At 40.8% G+C, this 17,165-nt stretch overlaps 1 protein-coding gene across 5 annotated transcripts in view; it reads right to left on the bottom strand.

The window, feature by feature from the left end:
* The window catches only part of INPP4B (inositol polyphosphate-4-phosphatase type II B), a 1,087,411-nt gene that overhangs the window by 19,307 nt on the left and 1,050,939 nt on the right, over positions 1 to 17,165 (bottom strand). For all 5 annotated transcript variants that reach the window (XM_075348265.1, XM_075348236.1, XM_075348245.1 and 2 more), the window contains one exon: positions 4,634 to 4,788. In XM_075348265.1, the coding sequence (XP_075204380.1) occupies positions 4,634 to 4,788 (155 nt within the window). The remainder of the gene's footprint in view (positions 1 to 4,633; positions 4,789 to 17,165) is intronic.

Genomic DNA, 17,165 nt, shown 5'->3' with positions numbered 1-17,165 from the left:
ATTTAACCCCTTCACTCCCGGGCGATTTTCCATTTTTCATTTTCATTTTTTCCTACCCTTCTTCTGGGAGACATAACTTTTTTACTTTTCCATCAACATTTCCACATTTTTTGGGGGACAAGTTTTGCTTTTGAATGACACCATTCATTTTATCATACAGTGCAAAGGAAAGTGGGGAAAAAAATAAAAATCCGAATGTGGAGAAATTGTGAAAATTGATATTCCACAATGTTTTTTTTGCTTTCATTCACTATGTTCACTACGGTATATGGTAAAACAGATGTGTCAGTATGGTGCCTCAGGTACCAAACGTATACTTTTACATTTAACTAAGTGGTGAAAAAAATTCAGAAATATGTCCAAAAAAAGAATTGCACTTTTGTCGCCATTTTCCGAGACCCATAGAGGTCTTTGTTTTTTGGGATCTGGGACTCAGTAATGGCTTAGTTTTTGCATCTTGTGCTGACATTTTTAATTAAACAATTTTTGAGTAGGTGCGAAGTTTTGATCGCCTGGTATTGCATTTTGATGCAATGTTGCGACTACCAAAAAATGTAATTTTGGAGTTTGGAATTTTTTTCTTGCTACGAAGACTCATTCATTTTATATTTTGATATAGCGGGCATTTCTGAACACGAGGATGTGTATTTTTTAATGCTTTTATTTGTTTTATTTTCAATGGGGCAAAGGCGGGGGGTTATTGAATTGTTAGATTTTATTTCTTCATATTTTTTAGAACTTTTTTTTTACATTCTTTATTTATTTAACTAGTCCCGCTAGGAGACTTTAGCACTGCATAGGTTTCAGCTCCTTGCTGATCAGGAGAAATGCTGATCTCCTGTGAGTACTGAAGCTTTGCCGGCTCTCACAGGAAGTGACTCATGACAGCATCAGGGGTCATGGTAAGACATTAGCACCCAATGATCGCGATACAGGGCCGCCAATGGTGGCGAGGAACAGCGTAATACCCACCACGGTGTAAAAATTAGCGCGATCTAAGGGAATAACAGGCACCTGTTAGCCGCACATATCAGCTGATTAGATCAGCTGACATGTGCGGGGATTACTGCGGCTTGTCGCCGGAACCTGCGGTAACCAGGGGGACACGACCAATGATATACTAGTACATCATTGGTTGTGAACGGGTTAAATTAATATGTAAACGAGAGCTACAAAAGAAAATTATGTGCTGAATAATTATGGACATTCTGATACCTTAGACTACTGTAAAATATGTTACAGATTTCTGAAAATGAAGTGGGATGCTAGCAAGAATTCTCATAATAGTATCAATAGGCAAAATATGGTTCAGAAGAAGTGCGGCTGTGAAGGTTGCCATGACTGAATATCTACTGTTTTGTGCTCAATAGCACTAAACGTGATCCTCTGAGGATTAAAAGTGTTTTTACTAACAAGAGGAAAATCAGGATTTGGCCCATTTCCCTGTTTGGCAGCCACTTCATGGTGTGATGTGTAAGTACATCAGCATGCTGCAAGCAATACTTGTCCCTACTGTTCTCTTATTCTCAGGTAGCAGAAACTGCTGATCCAGTTTTCTCAGTAATTCATGGCATTTCTTTATAATTATATCGATCTACATCCCTGCTGAGGTTCACAGGACAGATCATTATTTCCCCCTACAAGACCTAACAAATGATTTTTTTTTATTATATGTGCAAGACTACAGCATTTCGTGACTTGCAAGAGCAAATAACTTATACATTCAAATCAAACCTGAAACCCTTTAATTGTCAAAGAACACAGGGAGCATTTTATTAAACGCTGCTAGAAGACAGGCTTATTTATGAAGAGTCATTAGGTTGCTTTATAACTAGCTTCAAGTGCACATCAATAGAGAACTTGGTGTTCCAGAGAAAGAGTAGCTAATTTACAGGAAAAAATAGGAGGGCGCTAATATATTCAATACTGAAATGAACAAGACTTGATTTGGAAGACCGAAAAAAGCCGGAATAAAAACTAAAATATTCATATACAAGCACGGCAACTTAGTAGACATCATGGATAGCGAATAAAAGTGCTGACGAGTTAGCCTTAACTGCAACTTTCATTTTATCTCTACTGATCTATTGATGATATGCTCTGGACAGGAGTGATCTCCATCTCCCAGTAACTCCTAGCATGCCTACTGGGAGCTGTAGCTTTGCAGAAACTGGAGATTCACGAGAGTATAGCCCAGCAGTATGGAGATACTAGAGGGCAGGGTGCAGAGAATTAGACCCCTATTCATATATTGATGAATTATCTTAATAATCACTTTAAAGGGATCATATGCTTTAGAAAAATAATTTTCAAACACATTAATATGGGAATTCTCTAATTTATTTCTGGGTACCTTTATGCTAGGGGTAGAAAGAGGCCATAAATAGCAATACTGGAGGACCCAGTATGTCAATGTATAAGATATAGTAAACACTATATCTATATATATCTATATAGTAAACACTATATCATACTATATCCTGGTTCTCCTGCAGATAACAGGTGATTGAAAAGGCACCCCCTCAGGTAATTTATGGCTTAATATTTCTAACATACAGACTTAAACCTATAGTATTAAAGCTAGGATGAGTCAATCATATTCAGTAGAAGCCTATTCAGTTGAATTATAATAGTCCTTTAGGTTTCCAAGGTAAAAAGTGTGTTGAAGGCTATGCTGTTCCTGGCATACCAAACCCCCATCCCGAGAAACAGGATGAACTGGAGATTGACTATAATGGTGTTTAGATTAATCCTAAAGGGAACTTGTCACATGGAAAAATGCTGTTAACCTGCAGACATGGAGTTAATCTGCAGGTTTATAGCATTCTAATCCTGCCCGGTGCTTGCACATTGAACCCTGCTGCCGGGAGGAAAAGGACTTTAACCATCCTGGCAGTGTTTTGGCTTCAGTCATGCGGGTGCTACCGGCATGGGTTCAGTCATCGCTGTGTGTAACTGCACCCCCCGCACTATTTGATAGCTGGTCTGCATTAGAACCCGCTGTAAGTCAGTGCAGGGGTCGGTTACAGCCACCACTCTTCATACACATAGCGGTAACTGAACCCGCGCCGGCACCACCCCATGACTGAAACCAAAACACTGCTAGGAGGATTTCCTCCAGGCAGTGGGATTTAATGTGCAGACACCAGGCTGGTATAGAAAGCTATTAACCTGCAGATTAACCCCATGTCTGCAGGTTAACCGCGTAACAGGTTCCCTTTATGTTTTCCCTTCTCTAAGCGACCAGCGATGAGGATCTTCCTCTTGTCCTGTTGTTACTGTTGGAAATTTTGAACAGGTGGTAAATACCAAAGTAATAATAACTGTTTACGTCTAATTATAACTAAATATTAACCTATACTGAGAGTACAGTAAATTGCACTGCAATAGCATAAAAGTTTGAGATGAAACTTGCTGGATTGGTATTGTGTGAATGTAAATAACTTTTTGAAAGTTTAATGATAAGAAAAAACAAGGCTTGACTCAAGTTAGTTCTATAAGTTGTTATACAACTCCTCTTAAGGAGGCTTTACACGCTGCGACATCGCTAGCGATTGCTAGCGATGTTGCGAGCGATAGCACCCACCCCCGTCGTTCGTGCGACATGTGGTGATCGCTGCCGTAGCGAACAATATCACTACGGCAGCATCACACGCACATACCTCTTCAGCGACGTCGCTGTTGCTGCCGAACAATCACTCCTTCAAGGGGGAGGTGCGTTCGGCATCACAGCGACGTCACAGCGGCATCACAAAACGGCCGTCCAATAAAAGAGGAGGGGAGGAGATGAGTGGCCGGAACATGCCGCCCACCTCCTTCCTTCCTTCTTTTCCGGTGGACGCAGGTAGGATGATGTTCGTCGTTCCTGAGGTGTCACACACAGTGATGTGTGGTGCCGCAGGCACGACAAACAACCAGCGGTATGCACCACCAACGATATTATGAAAAGGAGCGACGTGTCAATGATCAATGATTTTTGACGTTTTTGCAATCGTTGATCATCGCTCCTAGCTGTCACACACTGCGATGTCGCTAATGACGCCGGATGTGCGTCACAATCACCGTGACCCCGACGATATATCATTAGCAATGTCGCAGCGTGTAAAGCCCCCTTTAGTCTCCTGAATGAAAGGTTGAAGGGACTCTCTAGTTGTTGATGACACTATTCTACACTATTTGCACCATGGATTTCTAGGTAATTTTAAAACTTGAAATAGAGGGAAAAACTACCTCAGGCAGCAAACTGTAGGGTTAGAGCCATATTATTTGGTTGTAATTGTAATAGACGTTTCCTAACATCAGTTGTACTGCAAAGGGGCTTACAAATCATGAATAATTAAGTTAGTATTATAACATGTAACTGAGGATCATCATGGCAGGTTGACAACTGTAATCAAATTGACTTTCCTAATCTTCAAGTGTGTGGCGATATCTGCCAAAATTGGACTAATTCTTCACTGACCCACACCACAATATATATTATAATATATAGGACTGTTATAATACTGTAGATTCTTTTTACTCCCATTCGAACAGCTGTTCTAACGTAAGTCGAAGTTGGTCATGAGTTAGATTTAATAGACATAACATAATAAAACAGAGTTTCAATAGCAACGTACGTGTCCATACACACCTTCTCATGCAGTCAAGAGCCCGGATGAAGAAGTCTTTGTGGAGGTCATGTTCATCTCTTAAGATGGAGCACTGCTCCAAAGTGACTGACATAGATGTTCTGTCCTTGGCACTTTTGCAGCAGGTAAATCGAACCCCATTCATTTTCCTGCAAATCTGAGAATACAGATAATTTTTAATATTAATTAAAACATGTATTGCATATATATATATATATATACATATATATATATATATATACATATATATATATACATATACACATATATATATACATATACATACACATATATATATATATATATATATATATATATATATATTATATATATATATATATATATATATATATATATATATATATATATATATAGATACAGTGCCTACAAGTAGTATTCAACCCCCTGCAGATTTAGCAGGTTTACACATTCGGAATTAACTTGGCATTGTGACATTTGGACTGTAGATCAGCCTGGAAGTGTGAAATGCACTGCAGCAAAAAAGAATGTTATTTCTTTTTTTATTTTTTTTTTAAATTGTGAAAAGTTTATTCAGAGGGTCATTTATTATTCAACCCCTCAAACCACAAGAATTCTGTTTGGTTCCCCTAAAGTATTAAGAAGTATTTCAGGCACAAAGAACAATGAGCTTCACATGTTTGGATTAATTATCTCTTTTTCTAGCCTTTTTTGACTAATTTAGACCCTCCCCAAACTTGTGAACAGCACTCATACTTGGTCAACATGGGAAAGACAAAGGAGCATTCCAAGGCCATCAGAAACAAGATCGTGGAGGGTCACAAGGCTGGCAAGGGGTACAAAACCTTTTCCAAGGAGTTGGGCCTACCTGTCTCCACTGTTAGGAGCATCATCCGGAAGTGGAAGGCTTATGGAACTACTGTTAGCCTTCCACGGCCTGGACAGCCTTTGAAAGTTTTCACCCGTGCCGAGGCCAGGCTTGTCCGAAGAGTCAAGGCTAACCCAAGGACAACAAGGAAGGAGCTCCGGGAAGATCTCATGCTAGTGGGGACATTGGTTTCAGTCAACACCATAAGTAATGTACTCCACCGCAATGGTCTCCGTTCCAGACGAGCCCGTAAGGTACCTTTACTTTCAAAGCGTCATGTCAAGGCTCGTCTACAGTTTGCTCATGATCACTTGGAGGACTCTGAGACAGACTGGTTCAAGGTTCTCTGGTCTGATGAGACCAAGATCGAGATCTTTGGTGCCAACCACACACGTGACGTTTGGAGACTGGATGGCACTGCATACGACCCCAAGAATACCATCCCTACAGTCAAGCATGGTGGTGGCAGCATCATGGTGTGGGGCTGTTTCTCAGCCAAGGGGCCTGGCCATCTGGTCCGCATCCATGGGAAGATGGATAGCACGGCCTACCTGGAGATTTTGGCCAAGAACCTCCGCTCCTCCATCAAGGATCTTAAGATGGGTCATCATTTCATCTTCCAACAAGACAACGACCCAAAGCACACAGCTAAGAAAACCAAGGCCTGGTTCAAGAGGGAAAATATCAAGGTGTTGCAGTGGCCTAGTCAGTCTCCTGACCTTAACCCAATTGAAAACTTGTGGAAGGAGCTCAAGATTAAAGTCCACATGAGACACCCAAAGAACCTAGATAACTTGGAGAAGATCTGCATGGAGGAGTGGGCCAAGATAACTCCAGAGACCAGTGCCAGCCTGATCAGGTCTTATAAAAGACGATTATTAGCTGTAATTGCAAACAAGGGTTATTCCACAAAATATTAAACCTAGGGGTTGAATAATAATTGACCCACACTTTTATGTTGAAAATGTATTAAAATTTAACTGAGCAACATAACTTGTTGGTTTGTAAGATTTATGCATCTGTTAATAAATCCTGCTCTTGTTTGAAGTTTGCAGGCTCTAACTTATTTGCATCTTATCAAACCTGCTAAATCTGCAGGGGGTTGAATACTACTTGTAGGCACTGTATATATGCAAAAACAAGTTCTAAGCCCTTATTAATAGTGTAAAATAAGGATTGGAACTCTTCATTTTGGACACAAAATACAGTTTCTTCAAGTTTCACTGGAAGACTTGCTTAATCTTTAAAACATTGTATTAAGTGTCTAACGTGAAGCACTCATCGTACTACTGCTGGAAGAAGTCTTTTCCATAAGTTGCCTATGAATGAGGAGACCTGATGTCAAGCACCGTTGATCTCCTTTCTTCATCCTGTAGAGTTCAAGCTCGTAGATGACCACACATCAATGGAAAGGGCTTTGCACAACATGAAAGGTACAAGGTTATGAAGCTGTACGCTGTAAGTGTCAAAAGTAGGCATATCATTGAAAGAGAAGATATGCTACATTACTATGGAAACTATCCTTTTGTCTCCTCAGCCGAATACGGTGATTAAAACTTTAAAAGAGCTCTAAAATGTATGTCAGAAGCTATTATTTCCTAGAAAATTATTGTAAAAAAGAGTATTTTTGTACATTTGTAATAGCGTTTTAAAGACTCAAGCAGCAATTGTCAAGGTCTGTTTTGATTTCATGTAGTTTCTTTGTGTGTTGAAAAGCAAAACATTGTTATTAATGGTAAAAATTGAAGAATCAGGTTATTAAAGCTAAAAATGAAAAAAAAAAAATTAAGAATGCAAAGATTACTCAAAATGTGCTTTGTTAATTTCCAAAATTGTAATCATTTTATCAAAAATGTGTAGCTTCAAACAAGGTCTAGATGCAGAAGTAGATTTTATACAGTGGCATTGAGAACAATCTTCAGAAAAGTCATTCCGCACAACAATAAAACTGCAAATATCAATGAAATAACAGTACAAACCATGCCCCAAAACATCCACCTTACAGTACCATAATATTGATGAACACTGCAACTAAGGAGTGTGGGAAGTTGACCCTAACAGCAGCAAACAAAATGAAATAAAACATAATCATAACTCACCTTCCCAATTCACCAATTTGCTGCACTCCCCTTCCAGATTTGTTGACTTTGTTGAAGTGATTACAATACATATCATACATCCAAATGACATTGAAGCTTAAATGTACGACATAAGAATGCCGAAAACAGAGAATGATGAAAGCGGTCACATCGATGTATGTAACATAATCGCTATAGGGCAAATGAACACACACCAACGAAACCACCAAAGTGTGTCTGTGCCACAGTGTTTGTTTATATTTTATTACATTTTCCCATTATAATTATTCTTTTTTACAACCCCCGTAACTCTTTCTTGCTGCGGCAATTTTTTGTTTTTGCACTTTGGTTTTAGCTTCCCTTTTTTAAGGAACCATAACTTTTTTTATTTTTTCTGTCAATAGGAGGACTTATGTTTTGTACAACAAATTGTGGCTTTAAATTCACCATTCACTAAGTAAAAATTCCAAATGCAGTGAAATTGTGAATAGGGATGAGCAAACCCGAACTGTAAAAGTCGCAGTTCTTACCGGACACCTAGTGTCCGAGGCTTGATCTGAAACACGGACTATTCAAAAAAGTAGGTGTCTGAATTTGTTCTACGGGTGCTGATTGTATGCTAATAAAGTTTGTTGAAAGGCTGCAGCGCAGCTGTTTACTGTATGGTATATACACCATTTATACACATACGCATCATAAACACATCGGAATGGTAAATGATAATAAATACCTTTAGAGCACTCTGTCATGATTTTATAGATGAAGAAAAAACAAAAAGCCAGCACCAAATGTGCACTTCAGCACTAAACATTCCAAACTGTACTTATTATAAAAAAATTTTTTAAGATTTTTGGCAAAAAATTGCAATTTCTTGAGCTGCCTCGCCACGTCACGGCAAATCTCATTTGAGGCAGTCCTACACTAAAATATTTTTATAAAATGTGCCATACGGCCTCACATATGAATAGTAGAACTGCTCTCAGCAGCACTCACCTGGTCTATTTCAATCCCGTACCCATGACTGAGTCATGGCTGTGGGCGGGACAGGTCCAAGCAAATGCTGCATGAAGTAAATAGCCTGTGGACAAAGCCTGATGACTTAATGTGAACAGTCACCAACTGCCAAAATCTAGACAGATGGAATACATCCCAAATTGGGCTGCATAGCAAGGTGGAGGTCAACCACCGACCAATTCAATGAAGAAAAAACAAAAAGCCAGCACCAAATGTGCACTTCAGCACTAAACATTCCAAACTGTACTTATTATAAAAAAATTTTGAGATTTTTGGCAAAAAATTGCAATTTCTTGAGCTGCCTCGCCACGTCACGGCAAATCTCATTTGAGGCAGTCCTACACTAAAATATTTTTATAAAATGTGCCATACGGCCTCACATATGAATAGTAGAACTGCTCTCAGCAGCACTCACCTGGTCTATTTCAATCCCGTACCCATGACTGAGTCATGGCTGTGGGCGGGACAGGTCCAAGCAAATGCTGCATGAAGTAAATAGCCTGTGGACAAAGCCTGATGACTTAATGTGAACAGTCACCAACCGCCAAAATCTAGACAGATGGAATACATCCCAAATTGGGGTGCATAGCAAGGCGGAGGTCAACCACCGACTAATTCAATGAAGAAAAAACAAAAAGCCAGCACCAAATGTGCACTTCAGCACTAAACATTCCAAACTGTACTTATTATAAAATATTTTGAGATTTTTGGCAAAAAAGTGCAATTTCTTGAGCTGCCTCGCCACGTCACGGCAAATCTCATTTGAGGCAGTCCTACACTAAAATATTTTTATAAAATGTGCCATACGGCCTCACATATGAATAGTAGAACTGCTCTCAGCAGCACTCACCTGGTCTATTTCAATCCCGTACCCATGACTGAGTCATGGCTGTGGGTGGGACAGGTCCAAGCAAATGCTGCATGAAGTAAATAGCCTGTGGATAAAGCCTGATGACTTAATGTGAACAGTCACCAACCGCCAAAATCTAGACAGATGGAATACATCCCAAATTGGGGTGCATAGCAAGGTTTTTTTTTTTTTTTTTTTTTTCTTCATTGAATTGGTCGGTGGTTGACCTCCACCTTGCTATGCACCCCAATTTGGGATGTATTCCTTCTGTCTAGATTTTGGCGGTTGGTGACTGTTCACATTATGTCATCAGGCTTTGTCCACAGGCTATTTACTTCATGCAGCATTTGCTTGGACCTGTCCCGCCCACAGCCATGACTCAGTCATGGGTACGGGATTGAAATAGACCAGGTGAGTGCTGCTGAGAGCAGTTCTACTATTCATATGTGAGGCCGTATGGCACATTTTATAAAAATATTTTAGTGTAGGACTGCCTCAAATGAGATTTGCCGTGACGTGGCGAGGCAGCTCAAGAAATTGCAATTTTTTGCCAAAAATCTCAAAATTTTTATAATAAGTACAGTTTGGAATGTTTAGTGCTGAAGTGCACATTTGGTGCTGGCTTTTTGTTTTTTCTTCATTGAATTGGTCGGTGGTTGACCTCCACCTTGCTATGCACCCCAATTTGGGATGTATTCCATCTGTCTAGATTTTGGCGGTTGGTGACTGTTCACATTATGTCATCAGGCTTTGTCCACAGGCTATTTACTTCATGCAGCATTTGCTTGGACCTGTCCCGCCCACAGCCATGACTCAGTCATGGGTACGGGATTGAAATAGACCAGGTGAGTGCTGCTGAGAGCAGTTCTACTATTCATATGTGAGGCCGTATGGCACATTTTATAAAAATATTTTAGTGTAGGACTGCCTCAAATGAGATTTGCCGTGACGTGGCGAGGCAGCCCAAGAAATTGCAATTTTTTGCCAAAAATCTCAAAATTTTTATAATAAGTACAGTTTGGAATGTTTAGTGCTGAAGTGCACATTTGGTGCTGGCTTTTTGTTTTTTCTTCATTGAATTGGTCGGTGGTTGACCTCCACCTTGCTATGCACCCCAATTTGGGATGTATTCCATCTGTCTAGATTTTGGCAGTTGGTGACTGTTCACATTCAGTCATCAGGCTTTGTCCACAGGCTATTTACTTCATGCAGCATTTGCTTGGACCTGTCCCGCCCACAGCCATGACTCAGTCATGGGTACGGGATTGAAATAGACCAGGTGAGTGCTGCTGAGAGCAGTTCTACTATTCATATGTGAGGCCGTATGGCACATTTTATAAAAATATTTTAGTGTAGGACTGCCTCAAATGAGATTTGCCGTGACGTGGCGAGGCAGCTCAAGAAATTGCAATTTTTTGCCAAAAATCTCAAAAAATTTTTTTATAATAAGTACAGTTTGGAATGTTTAGTGCTGAAGTGCACATTTGGTGCTGGCTTTTTGTTTTTTCTTCATGATTTTATAGATGACAACTGCCATAAATCAGTGTGCACCCATCCAGTAGGATGGGCTGTGTAAAGTACATCTGATCCAGACATACGTTAGTTCAGAGCAATGTCCTGGCATCGTGAACTCGTATTTCTCTGAGGTCACTTCTGGCAGCTTCCAGGCTACTTTTAGTGTGTCACGGAGGCTGCGGTGAGTAGTCACATGTTACTGTATAATGTCACCAATCATCATTGCCTCCAGATGTAGCACAGCACGGATTATTGTGGGACGTCATGTGGATTACGTCGCACCTGAGGGGGTGTTGTGGGGGTTAATAAATTGGTGAAAGAGGGTGTTTTTTTTATTATTTAGAATAAAGGATTTTTGTGTTTTTCTTATTTTTACATACGGGGTTGGTAATGGAGGGGACTCATAGACACCTCTCCATTACCAACCCAGGGCTTGATGGCAGCTGTGATTTTTGATAAATCACAGCTGACATCAACCCCATATTTTACCCCAATTGACACACCACCAGGGCACACGGGATGAGCCACGTAAAGCACCACAATTGGCGCATCTAATGGATATGCCAATTCTGGGGTGGCTGAGGGCTACAATTTTTAGACTGGGGTAGGCCCGATAACTATGTACCTTCCCAGCTTGAGAATACCAATCCCCAGCTTATCTGCGCTGGTTAACACAAATAGGCGGAGGAGCCTTTATGTTTTGATAATCAGCCAAGATAAAGCATACAATTGGAGGCTGCAGCTCACAGCTGTCTACTTGCACTGGTTATCATAAACAGTAGGACTGTAAATCAAAGTGGCATAATACTCTGACAACATTGTTCCCAGAAGCGACCTGTGTTTCAGAGATGCATCTAGGCATCTTCCCCATGCATTTCTAATTAACTTCAGTACTTCTCCATCTATTTCAACATTTTTACAGCCCCGCCAGACATCCTGGGAGGGTCCGCTGGAAAATTATTAGAGTTTCCAATTGGCTTGCATTGGATTTGTTATTCGTGACGAATACACGAATAGTACGAAATATTCGAGACGAATAATCCGAACCTGGATATTTTAGTATTCACCTATCACTAATAAACAACTTTCTTCAGCTGACTGAGAATAAACATCCATCTCAGTCAGCCGGACAGTTTTAGTGCCGTGCAGGCAGTAGGTCTGGCTGGCTTTTCACGCATCCTATCCTCAGTTGCACAATGCTGGATGCAGACTGCCATCTTTACAATCCTGACACAGTGCATTAGATAAAGCATATTTTTTGCAAAATTAAGTCATTCAGAAAAATGTTCATTATTTAAAAGTATTTTATTTACTTTATCACATTTCTCAGTGAACTCCTTTAACTCCTTTGTGACTGGACGATTTTCTGTATTTATTTTTCCATGCACATATTGTTTATTGCACGACAAGTTGTACTTTTGAATGACACCATTCATTTAACATGTAATGCACTGAAAAGCGGGAAAAAAATTCAGTGTATTGAAATTGCAAAAAAAAAAGGGAAATTTCATAATTGTTGTATTTTTTTTTGTTACCATCTTCACTATACAATAAAACTGACCTAACTGATTATCTAGGTCAGTATGATTACGTAGAGACCACACATGCATAGTGTTGTTTTTATTTAAGTGCTGAAAAAAAAATTGGGAAATTTGTAAAAAAAAATGTTTTGCATCGAGCGCCATATTCCGAGACCCGTAATTCTTTAAATTTGAGGGAAATGGGGCTGTTTGAGGGCTTATTTATTGCTCCCTAAGGTGAGGTTTTTGCTGATACCATTTTGGAGTAGATACCATGTTTTAATCACCTCTTATTGCATTTTATTACAATGTTGTGGTGGACAAAAAAACTAATTCTGGCATTTCAAATTTTTTTCTTCTTACGCTGTTTATCAGTCAGGTAACTTTATTTTATATTTTGATAGATCAGACTATTACAAATGCAGCAATACTAAATATGTGTATTTTTTAATTGTTTTGAACTTGGGGTTCAATTTTTTTTTCAATATTTCCATATTTTTAAAAACATTTTTTCTACTTTGTACTGTATTTACTAGTCCCCTTAAGGGGATCACCTGTTCTATACACAGCAGTGCATCAGCACTGCTATGTATAGCTAAAATTACGTTCTTTAAGCCAGCTAAATATCGGCTTCCACAAGAGAATTGTAATCACATGCACATCTTCAGCATACCCCCGACTGTCATGACAACCCATCAGCTCCACACTTAACTGTTAAATGCACATCTATTCTGATTAAAAGTTAGGGAGCCGGTAAGTCATATGTAGGTAAAGGGTTAAGTGATCTGTTAGGCTGCTTTCACACCTCCGGTTTTTCCTGTGCGGCACAATCCGGCACTTTGCAGGAAAAACGCAACTGTTTTTTTTTTGCTGCCAGTTGCGTTTTTCCTGCATAGACTTTAATTAGTGCCGCATTGTGCCTCATGGGCTTCCGTTCCATCTGGTTTTTGCCGCATGCAGCAGATTTTGCCAATGCGGCGGCCGGATGGAACGTTGCCTGCACGTTTTTTTGTGCGGCAAAAAAAAAACGCATCGCGCCGCATCCGGCCGATGCGGCGCATTTTTCAATGCATACCTATGGACGCCGGATGTGTCGCGATGCGGCAAAAATCGCATCCGGCCACCGCATGCGATTTTTGCAACTGCGCATGCTCAGTAGCATGCCGCAAGCGGCAAAAAAACGGACGGGCCGCATTTAAAAAACTTATGCAAAGGATGCGGCTTTTTCACCGCATCCGTTGCATAGGTTTTAGAGCCGGACTGGCCGGCTCTGCACCTACCAGATGTGTGAAAGCAGCCTATGATGATGGTCACAGCTCACTTCCCCTTTCCCCCACAGTGATCTCTGCACGTCACACAGCATGCCTAAAAAAAACCTCCTACAGAAGTCAATGAACATATCCTGTCTCTTGTGGTCTAAGGTCCATATGGCTGTTGTAAAACAAATCTCTAAATGCTGTTACTATAAGCTCAGGCAAAACAGACACCAATGTAATCATTTAACAAGACACAAATCTACAACCAGTGAAAAAATATGTTTAGAAAAAATAGAATATATATCACTATCCAGTTAATTCAAATATACCTTAATTTACATATTTTGATAGTGGTCTGGGCATGCGCAAGACCTTGGGAGGACAGTTACATGAGGAGGCCGTCCTCGTGTATGTAAATGAGCAATGGGGGATGGCGTACAGCGGCAGGAGGGCGAATAACGGTCGCAAGACAGCCCGCCCCCGTGACCATAAAAAAAAATTTGCATACAAAAAGGTAAGAATTTATAAAGTATTTATTTAGGTCTCAAAGGGGGCACAATAGCAACAGGAATCTTTCTAGAATGCAGCCCAGGAGCTGCAGAAGGGGAATCTTTTAGTTTTATTGCGAAATTTATGCTGATAGGTTCCCTATAAAGGGAATCTGTCACCCCTTTACTTTTTTAAAACAGATAATATGGGCATACAAGTTATAGAATACTGAAGAAAGCCATACCTGTCTGCCTCATATTACTTGTCTTGTTGTGGATAAATCATGTATTATGTAAATGAGCTCTTCCAGGCTATGGCGCGGATGCTGCCTGGAAGATAACTCCACCTCCAGAGATTATTTTAAATAAAAGGGGCATTTCCAGTGTGATGGCCGCTCTCTGCTCTCGCTGTAGAGTTGTGTGTGATTATAACTGACACTTCTGCAGGTTCCTTTTAGCTTCAGCCTCCAGTTTACAGGGAAACAGTGTTGCAACATTGTTGTAATGAAGCAGGGCTCAGGGAGCTGCAAAAAAAACATGTCTGCAAGAAGTCAAATTTCATTTCTCCTGTTCTGTGTCACTTACTTGTCTCACACTGGTGACACCCTTTTTATTTAAAATAATCTCTAGTGGTGGAGTTATCTTCCAGGCAGCATCTGCCCCATAGCCTGGAAGAGCTCATTTATGTAGTCATAAAAGATGATTTATCCGCAACAAGGCATTTGATATCAGACAGACAGGTGTGGCTTTTTTCAGCTTTCTAGAACCTGTATGCCCATATTAATAGTTTCAAAAGGTGACAGATTCCTCAACACTAACAAACTGGGGGGGTCAAAATATGTGAATTTTTTTAACCTTGATATTACTATCTATATGTCCTTACATTTTCGAACGCATGATTTCAAGATTTGTTAACAAAACCTAATAAAAAAATCATTTGAACGAAAAGGTGACAGATTCCCTTTAATTTCACCTTTATTATATACTGCAATATGGACACTATGTCATTATAAAACAATCACTCATACAGTGTCATTAACATCCTATACCTTTGTAAATTAGATGAAATAAAACGTAACTGAAGCAAATGGGTCAGAGTAATATCAAATATATAAAAGTCTATATGAGCTTTAAAGGAAACCTGTCATCAGAAATTTAGCTCCATTTCATATCTCAGGACGCCGCCCACTGCGCCCGAGGTGCTGCGCACACAAGGACCGCTGGTCACGTGTGCGCAGGCACGAGGTTATGGGCGGCGCTGAGATTGCATCGCAAGTGCCCGCCCATCATCTCGTGGCCACGCTCTCCCCTCTGCCACCAGCGTTCTGCGCAAGCGCTGGCCAGATGACCAGACGTCACCTCTTTCCCATCTTACCCTGCAGCAGGAAATAGATGGGAGGAGCGGAGCAGGACACCACCGGTTACGAGAGGTGACGTCGGGTCATCTGGCCAGTGCTTGCGCAGAACGCTGGAGGCAGAGGGGAAAGGGCGGGCACGAGATGATGGGCGGGCACTTGCGATGCAATCACAGCGCCGCCCATAATCTCGTGCCTGCGACACACGTGACCAGCGGTCCTCGCGTGCGCGGCACCTCGGGTGCAGTGGGTGGTGTCCTGAAGTATGGAATGGAGCGATGGGGGATGGCCTAAAGCGACAGGAGGCAGACTAACGGCCACCAGAGAGCCCACCCCCGTGTACCATAATCAAGATTTCAATACAAAAAGGTACCACTTTATAAAGTCTTTATTTTGGTCAGAAAGGGGGCACATAAACAACAGGAACATTGCTAGAATGCAGCCCAGGAGCTGCAGAGGGGGAAACGTTTAGGTTTCAAGCTAAATTTCTGATGACAGGTTCCCTTTAAGTTAGATAGATAAACTAATGGAAAATGTTCTATTTGTTCAAGTATATAAGTATTACCTATGGCGAGGAGAGGGGGAGACTTTCTTGGAATGCTGAGACTGGATGAAGAAATAACCCCTACAGGCATTCACCCTTAAAGGTTCTTAAGGAGCTTAGTTCAGACATTGCTAGACCATTTAATTTAATCTTCAAGGATTACTTTGCAGCAGGTACAACAGCACCACAAGATTAGCGCAAAGCAGTCAATGCATTTAGGAACATGACTTTATCATAATGAGCAAATTGCTGGACAGTTAGCATCAATTACGAGGAAGTTTCTTGAATGTTAATGTAAGCTTCCAGTACAAGAGCAGATTATGTACAAATAGGGAGTACCGAGTTAGTAAAGTCCGATTTAGGGTGTCTCTGCGAAACTATGGTAAGAAAATGGTACTGGAGTAACAACAGTGAGTACAGCCCAACCTGGAATACTAAAGATGTCTTATAAAATAAAGAATATTCTGCAGTATTAAAGGCAACATATGCCAGTGTGTTATAAAACCTCAGAGAAACTTTTTAAATTTAATCCATCTATAAAGGGAACCTGTCAGGTCCCTTATGCGTTCTAACCTAGTAGCAGTGTGATGTGTGGTATAGAAACCCTTTCCTACCCATCCCTGTGTTGTAATAGTGTGTAATATGAATGTATAAAAATGTGTTTTATTACTTATGTGTACCGTATGTAAATGAGCAGAGGCTCTAGTCCCTTGGGCGTCGCATCGCCCTGTGGGAGTTTGCATGTTTTCCGTGATGCGCTTGCTCGGCTGTTCACTTGCCGGCTTCACACGCTCTGTGCATGACCGGAACCACAGGAGCCTTCTGAGCATGCGCAGTGCGCGTCTGAAGCCGAGAAGCAAGTAAGGCTGCAGGAATGGTAAGTGCACACGCGCGGGATCTTAAGGAGAGACGGGGACCTCGCTCATCTAAATCCATGTAATCACGCCCACAGGGTTGTGATACCACGGAAAGCATGCAAAAGCCCACAGGGCAATGCGATGCCCGGGGGTCTAGAGCCTCTGCTCATTTACATACGGAACACATAAGTAATAAAACATATTTTTATA

The sequence above is a fragment of the Anomaloglossus baeobatrachus genome, chromosome 1 (genome assembly GCF_048569485.1).
Source record: "Anomaloglossus baeobatrachus isolate aAnoBae1 chromosome 1, aAnoBae1.hap1, whole genome shotgun sequence".
NCBI lineage: Eukaryota > Metazoa > Chordata > Amphibia > Anura > Aromobatidae > Anomaloglossus > Anomaloglossus baeobatrachus.
This window is presented reverse-complemented; position numbering and strand designations above follow the sequence as displayed.